This window comes from Trifolium pratense, linkage group LG1 (assembly GCF_020283565.1).
Source record: "Trifolium pratense cultivar HEN17-A07 linkage group LG1, ARS_RC_1.1, whole genome shotgun sequence".
NCBI classification, from domain to species: domain Eukaryota; kingdom Viridiplantae; phylum Streptophyta; class Magnoliopsida; order Fabales; family Fabaceae; genus Trifolium; species Trifolium pratense.
In genome coordinates, this window is record NC_060059.1 from 46,757,067 (window position 1) to 46,764,790 (window position 7,724).

Consider the following 7,724-nt stretch of genomic DNA (forward strand, 5'->3'; position numbering starts at 1 on the left):
AACTTCCATATAAATATAACCAATGAGAATTATATATGCACATCGAGTCAACGTTTAAAAAGTGTCATCAAGACAACATTAACCATATAGCCAATAAAAATTGCACTTAAAGGTCATGGAGACAACATTTAATGAGGGTCAACGAGACAACTTTTAATAAGGGTCATTGATGCAACATTAACCAAATTTATATAGTCAATAAAAATTGAATTTTTTAGGGTCATCGGGGCAACATCTAATAAGGGTCATCAAGACAATTTTTAATAAGGGTCATCGAGGCAACATATAACTGAATTTATATAGCCGATAATAATTAGACTTAAGGGTCATAAACAAAGTTAATTAAGGCTCATCGAGATAACATATAATCGAAATTATATAGTCAAAATGATTTAGACTTAAAGGTCATTAATGCAACATTTAACCATATGAGAGGCAGAACCAATAGAAATTGAACTTAAGCGTCATCGAGGCAACATATTACCATCTTAAAATAAATTACAGAGTCAATAGCAAGGAATATATTTTGGGTCAATATATCACTCTGACATATTAAATATAGGGTATCTAGTCTAATAAGACTAATGGGTCATCAAGACAACATTTAACCACATCGCCCAGAATTTAACCGATAGAAGAATAAAAAAACGGAACAAAAAACAACATAGAGACTCACGTCTTTGCGTGAAACAAAAATGTAGAACCATAAACAAACAAAATCGGAACCAAAAAACAACATAGAGACTTGCGTCTTTGTGTGAAAACGCGAAACAATGTGTTTATGTACACTGATTCAAAAACCCTAGTTCTATGAAAAATAGAAATGAGAACGAAAAACCATCGATGGTGAAAAACAACACAGAGCATGAAATTGTTGCATGAAACAAAAATATAGAACGATTGATGTGCCGTTAGAGTTTGATCGAAGATGAAAAAAATAGCGTTCGAGAGGATTTCAGTTCGAGAGAGAGAGAGAGTGTCTTGTGAGATATGTTACCGTTTGCGATGGTTACTTTGTATAAATCTCAAACAATTTCTTTTGTTTGTTTTTCTATGTTGTTGATAAAGGAAATATAGTTGCTCATGGTTTAGGCTTTTCAATCAAAGGTAATATTTTGGTTAACTTTTTATTTATCAATGTCTCTATGTATTGAAGAATAAGAAGTTGTGGTGTTTTTCTAGTTTTAGGCTTTTCTGGATCAAAGTTTGTTATTTCAGTTTCCTATTCAATTTAAGTTTGTTCTTCAAAATTGGTTGGCAACGACATGGAGTTTTTGGCGCAAGCGCAATAACATTTTTATTTAGAGGTGATTTTGTGGATGTTTCCTCTTTAGTGAACCAAATTATGTACATTGCTTGGTTATGGCTTATAGGGCGTATAGGGAGTAATGCTAATTTGGCCTTTCCCGAATGGTGTAGCAATCCTTTGGGTTGTTTTCTTTGTATTTAAGGAGATTGTTCCTGAATGGTAAGGGTTGAGTACTCCTTGTATTCCTTATAATTCAACTTTTGCTTATAAAAAAAAAAAGTTTTTTATGTTACTATTTTACTAATAATATTGTTTATAACCTTAACTGGAACACAAAACATCGAAGAAATACTAATCACGAAGTCTAGAGTAAAAAACTCTAGAAATTAATATAAATATAAAATAATTAAGAGTATTTGAAGACAAAAGTGAGTTTATTGTTAATAAAACAAAGCAAAAAAAGTAATATGTACTGTGTAGTTTTATTTTTTAAATTTAGAACTCTTAAAAAAAAAATTAAACTATAAATTATAAATTAGATTGTTGAAACCACGTAATTTTGAACTCCAATGAAGTGGGATAGAGATACTTGAACTCCATTGAATGTAGGATTTAGAAATGTATTGCATTTATTTGTTTATATTCTTTAAAGACATGTTTCCTTAATAAGTAACATCTATATTGTGAGCTTCATAATTCAACGGAAGCTTCTGCAATCAAACACAATTTCATCATAGCGTGTACTGAGTCAGCTGCCTTATTGAGTCAAACTCGGCGGTGCTAACACAAATCATTAGAAAATATAAGCTAGCAAACCCTCTCGGTGCTACTACCAAGTACCATCATGAACCAAAAGTGATTTCAAAGAGTTCAAATGCTTCTAAGTTTTCACATAACATAATTTCCAAACCCAATCTGTTATAAAAATCTTCATTTTCAAAACCCCACTTTAAATATATATTCACCTCTGAGAAAAATTATGGAGTAAAAAGGAACAGAATATGCCAATTATTTGAGAAAAATTAATTTTGGAAGGAGAACAAGGCAAAGTTGCAAAGTTGCAAAGGAGAACAAGACTAGAAAGAGAGATCATTAAATTAATTAAATTAAATAAAAGATGCCACATCATTCGTGATTTGCTTCGTGAGATACTGTTCGCTATATTAATCATTTCCCATCGTTAAAACACTAATACACAGAAGAAACCAATGATAGAAACCATACATATTAATTAGTATATAATAGATTTTTCATAGGACTTATAAGTTGTGGGGATATCTTAAGAATAATGGATTTTAATTGATACATAATTAATGTGATAAATGATGATCAAGACGAGGACACTGTTTCTGTAGGGACAATTAATCAAGCTTTTGAAATTGAATTGATCAACTTGTTGCTAAAATCCCAAAGTTTTCTTCCTAATAGTCCATTTGTCGCAAATGCACTTGGTTCAAACTCATTACAATCCAAAAAGTACTTCCCAGTTACCCCTTTCAAGCTTGGATGCAGAGCAACATAGCATGTTGTTGCAGCTCCCTGCAATTTCAAAATTAACAAAAATAAATAAATAAATAAATACAATTAGCAACTCTATCTCAAATGTAACATTTTATTAATTTTTGCGATGGCAATTGTATTATAGTTTCAGCAACATCATAAACCTTTTTTGTCGTGATTTAGGTTGCAGTTGTAGATCTTTATTTAAACCCTTGTAGAAGTAAGGACTAAGTTAAAAAACATAAGTACCTGTGGGACATTCTTCCATATGAAAAATGTGAACATCTTCAAGAAGTCTGTTTGAAAAATTGCATTATTGTGTTAGACTTACGCTAATATTAGTTTTGGTCTTTTTTCTTAATAAGAATTATACGGATCAACAAAAATTGATTGATGTTTTTAATCCAATTGACCAATTATATCAATTTTGATTGATCCACATGTCCCTTATAAAAATAGAAAAATGGGAGGGAAGAATAAATATAGAAAAGAACATATAACTGTTTTTTTTGGCTTTGCTCTTGTTAATAAGTTGTAGTACTACATGTTTGATTGAGAATAATTGACATACTCATAAGTAAAGAAGAGTGCCTCATAAGAGGAGTCATTATTACTCCTGGGTGCACTGAGTTGGCTGTGATGTTGACACCTTCTTCCTGTCAATAAAACAAACTCGTTAATTAATGCATAATTTGGTTACCTCTAAGAAAAGTCTTTTATGATCAATTGAATGAATGTGCAAAAGTCAAAACAGAAGGTATGATTAGAGTTTGAATGGTCGAAATTGAATGAGTTTTCTCTCTCGTAAATCAGGTATATTTTATGTGCAAGCTACATGCTCAAGTAAGAGATAGAATCCATAACTATACTTAAGTCAGAACTTAAAAACGATTATAGTATAGGTTCACCTTCAAGCGACGAGAAAGCTCATTTGAGTGTAATATGTTGGCTAACTTGGATTGTCCATAAGCCTTCTTGTCAGAGTAACTGAAAAATTATGAAAATATTGAGAGAAAAAAAATCATAAAAGTAATCTGCCGTCAACTAATTTATCTGTTATCCACTATTGTTTATCAAATAGAGCATTCCTAGTCACGAAAATTAAAGTGTAATGATTAACATGCATACCCAATTTGATCATTGATGTTATCCAATCGAATGCCTTCTTCATAAGTGTAAGTGTGAGCAATTGATGAAAGGTTTATGATTCTTCCCTCAATTCCAGTTGATTTTGCAGTTTGTTTCATTTTGTCGAGTAGAAGGTTTGTCAACAGAAAATGACCTAAGAAAAATACACCAATTAGACTACACAAAAACCAATTATGATGCATGCTATGCATCATTCTTGAGAGTTGAGACACTACATAGTACATAGTGCATACCAAGATGATTTGTTGCAAACTGCATCTCAATTCCATCTTGTGATAGTTGAAAGGGGCAGAACATGACTCCAGCATTGTTTCTGAAAACCAAAAGCCAATCATGTTATTAGGTCCTTATTATAATAGAATACACTATCAATCTTAATTTACTTTTATATATAGCGCGGAACAGTAGCACTTTGCTACTCCTCTTTTTTAAAAAATAAAAAAATATATATAGCGCGGATCAAGCCATGATGTATCAACTTAGGGATTGGGGTTTAACGTAGTAATTTTAAGAGATTAAATTCAAATCAACTCATAGACGGTTGTAAAACGATCATATTGTCACTCAATTACTAATAATTATTTAAATTGCAATGTGTCAATCTTGAAGATTTAGGATGATCAACATACATTAAAATGTTGAGAGGAAGATTGAGAGCAAGGAAGTTTTCCACAAATGATCTAACAGACTTTATTGAACAAAGATCGAGCTTCATTGTGTCCACTCGAGCGGATTCATTGTCCTCTAGTATAAGTTGTTTAGCTTCCTTTGCAGATTCCATGTTTCTTGCAGCGATGATGACATGTGCCTTTCGAAGAGCCAAGACTCGCGCCGTCTCTAACCCTATACCACTAGCTCCTCCTGCATTTGTTTTATATATAGCATAACAAATTTAGATTTTAGCTCAAAATTGCAATATGATAATTTTCACATGTGAACGAACACTTGTAATTATAATTAAAAACAAATAAAACGGGGGACATATTTTTCGTCAAGTTAGTCTTTTGATAGACGATTGGGAATTTGACCAACTATACAATATACAGTAAACAAGAAATTATTGAATTAAACACGGCTACTTCACAGTCTAATAAAACACAGTAGAAAATGATATTAGAGATTCTGCACAAAATATGCTTTTGAGTCTCAACTTCAAAGTTTCGCATAGATTTCAATTTGGATCCATAATTCACCAAACTAGTACCGAAATGACCGCAATCGAGTTAATTTTCCACAGAATCAAACTACACTAAATTTGGAGTTACACAGAGAGATTAATTATCATTTTAGTGAAGGTCTGCCCAAATTAATTATTGTATGGAACTACTACTGGTATTTTTGTCATGTCTTTCACCCTGTAGCTCATTTTTAAATAGTATTTACATGTCTGGAAAGCTAACAAAATTAACATTGTTTTCATTTCAATTTCGTCGAATTTGGAGTTACGATGTGTTTGGTAGACGATGTTGAATTTGAAGGTCAGAAGTAGATTTCTGCAAAATTAGTAATTGGACAGACCTTCACTAAAACGGTAATTAATCTCTCTTTGTAACTCCAAATTTAGTGGCGTTCGATTCTGTGGAAAGCTAACTCGATTACGGTCATTTCGGTATCCGTTTGGTGAATTATTGATCCAAATTCAGTTGTGTGCGAAGCTTTGAAGTTGTTACTCGAAAGCAGATTTTGTGCAGAACTTTGGGTGACATACCTTCACTAAAACGGTAATTAATCTCTCTTTGTAACTCCAAATTTAGTGTGGTTTGATTCTGTGTAAATCTAACTCGATTACGGTCATTTTGGTATCGGTTTGGTGAATTATTGATCCAAATTGAGTTGTGTGCGAAGCTTTGAAGTTGTTACTCGAAAGCATATTTGTGCAGAAAATTTTGGAAGACATACCTTTACTAAAACGGTAATTAATCTCTCTCTGTAACTCCAAATTTAGTGAGGTTTGATTTTGTAGAAATCTAACTCGATTACGGTCACCTCGGTATCAGTTTGGTGAATTATTGATCTAAATTGAGTTTTGTGCGAAGCTTTGAAGTTTAGACTCGAAAGCTGACTTTTAGGGGGGCAAAATCCAAAAAATTATAAAACAGGGGGGTAAAAGTCCGCATTTTAAAACAAGGGGGTAAAATTCCGATTTAATCAAAATAGGGGGTAAAAGTCCGCATTTTAAAACAGGAGGTAAAATTTCGATTTAATCAAAATAGGAAGTAAAACTGCATTTAAGCCTTTTATTTTTTACTTTTTTCTCTTATTCATGACAACCTCTAGAATTGTTTGAAGAGGATGATATATCAAGATGTACAAGCTAGTGACCCTCATTAGGGGGTTAGTTCTGCCAACCGTCGATTTCAGCTCTCTCTGGATCGCAGTTGCGGAGGATCGAACTATGAATTTCCCTACTAAGTCCAACACCAATTACTATTAGACCAACTAATTATCGGTAGTGGCCCTATTTTGTTTCTTAATTTTTGTGATTAGATATAATCAATTGAAATTTAGCCATATATATATATATATATATATATATATATGCATCATGATCACTAATATTAATATTAATTAATTTTCTAACTCAATTATATAACAGATAACTAAAGGACAAAGGACAGAGTCAAATATCGATGAGTAACACAAAAACAGAAACCGACGGACAGGGTGTGGCCCAAAACAAACAAACAAAAAAGGAAAAAGAATGACAAGGGTGTCTCCAATAACGAAAAACAAAGTTCTAAATGAAGAAGCCACAAAGTGTCAGAAATATATTTCACAATCATTCTTAAGGCTAAAAAATGAAGAAAATTTTGGAAGAAATAAATATTCTCGTAACACATGTCCTATATATGTAACCGAATCAAACCTGTGATAATTATAGTGAGGTTGCTTGCATCAATTCCTTCAGTGACCTGTTCAGCTGTTGTAGAAGATCCAAATCCGCTAGGTCCGACCATTCCCGTGACCAACGAGAAAATACCCACCATTTTGATTTTCTTAAGGTAGCACACAAATCAAGAAAATAATAAAATTAATAACTTTGATGAAATTTTTCCTTTGTGAGCTCAAATGAACAAGTAGTAGTAGTAGTTTGATGTGTATATATGCATGATGGGAAAATATATATAAAGAGATATTTATATATACATATATAAGAGGTAAGATATAAGATGTGGGGAAGATTGAATGAGAGGGAAGATAAGAAATGAGGAAAGTATAGTATGGGGCTAAGAAAGAAGAAACATTGGATTTGATAAATAATTAATTAATTAATTAAGTGAAGAGGGAACTAAAGCATGAATGGTTTGGGAGGTAGCAGCTAGCTAGGTAATGAATCCCCTTTTTATTTAGACATAAGATTGGGGTGTATTAAATTCTCACCGGTGAAGTGCTGTTAATAACCTCAACGACCAATCTACTCAACTAGTACTATTACTATTTTAGTGTATATATTTTCTTCTTCTACTACTACTACTACTACTAATTGCCATGAAACTTGTTTGTTGCAACAAGTAGTAGAAAGGGATGGACACCACGTGAATCAAATCAATCTTCTACGTATCTCACTGCATTTGTAACACTCACACTTTTTGGGAATGTTAGCACCTCCTTAGATCTTTTACTTTGTATATAAATTATTTCATTCGTTGAAAATATAAGTCATTTTGAGCAAATTACACAAATAAAAAAATATATTTATTGTTTTATGTAAAAGATATATTATGAGTTATTTTACAAAATTGTTCTTCATTAATGGTATATGAAAGATAAATTGGAGAATTGAAAGAATGGAAAGTAATAAATAATTAAGAATATAATAGGTAAA

At 31.9% G+C, this 7,724-nt stretch overlaps 1 protein-coding gene across 2 annotated transcripts; it reads right to left on the reverse strand.

Moving 5' to 3' along the window:
- Positions 1-2,323: 2,323 nt before the first annotated feature.
- Positions 2,324-7,502, reverse strand: LOC123905119 (short-chain dehydrogenase TIC 32 B, chloroplastic-like). Of its 2 annotated transcripts, XM_045954758.1 has the most exons (8): positions 6,765-7,502; positions 4,528-4,759; positions 4,132-4,211; positions 3,878-4,031; positions 3,658-3,736; positions 3,321-3,405; positions 2,999-3,045; positions 2,324-2,788 (listed from the first exon to the last, which is right to left on the reverse strand). In XM_045954758.1, the coding sequence occupies exons 1-8, from the start codon at positions 6,883-6,885 to the stop codon at positions 2,615-2,617; spliced, it is 972 nt and encodes a 323-aa protein (XP_045810714.1). In that variant the 5' UTR covers positions 6,886-7,502; the 3' UTR covers positions 2,324-2,614. The 2 variants fall into 2 exon arrangements, with proteins under 2 accessions (XP_045810714.1, XP_045810720.1); XM_045954764.1 differs by lacking the exon at positions 2,999-3,045 and having other exon boundaries at positions 6,765-7,377.
- Positions 7,503-7,724: the final 222 nt, after the last annotated feature.

What these genes read in the sequence shown, in the direction of transcription:
- LOC123905119 (XM_045954758.1), bottom strand. Translation starts at nt 6,885, where the DNA reads ATGGTGGGTATTTTCTCGTTGGTCACGGGAATGGTCGGACCTAGCGGA. An exon ending in AGCTTTCTCGTCGCTTGAAG is followed by an intron (nt 3,406 to 3,657) that starts GTGAACCTATAC and finishes TTTTATTGACAG; the next exon opens with GAAGAAGGTGTCAACATCAC. An exon ending in TATGGAAGAATGTCCCACAG is followed by an intron (nt 2,789 to 2,998) that starts GTACTTATGTTT and finishes TTGAAATTGCAG; the next exon opens with GGAGCTGCAACAACATGCTA.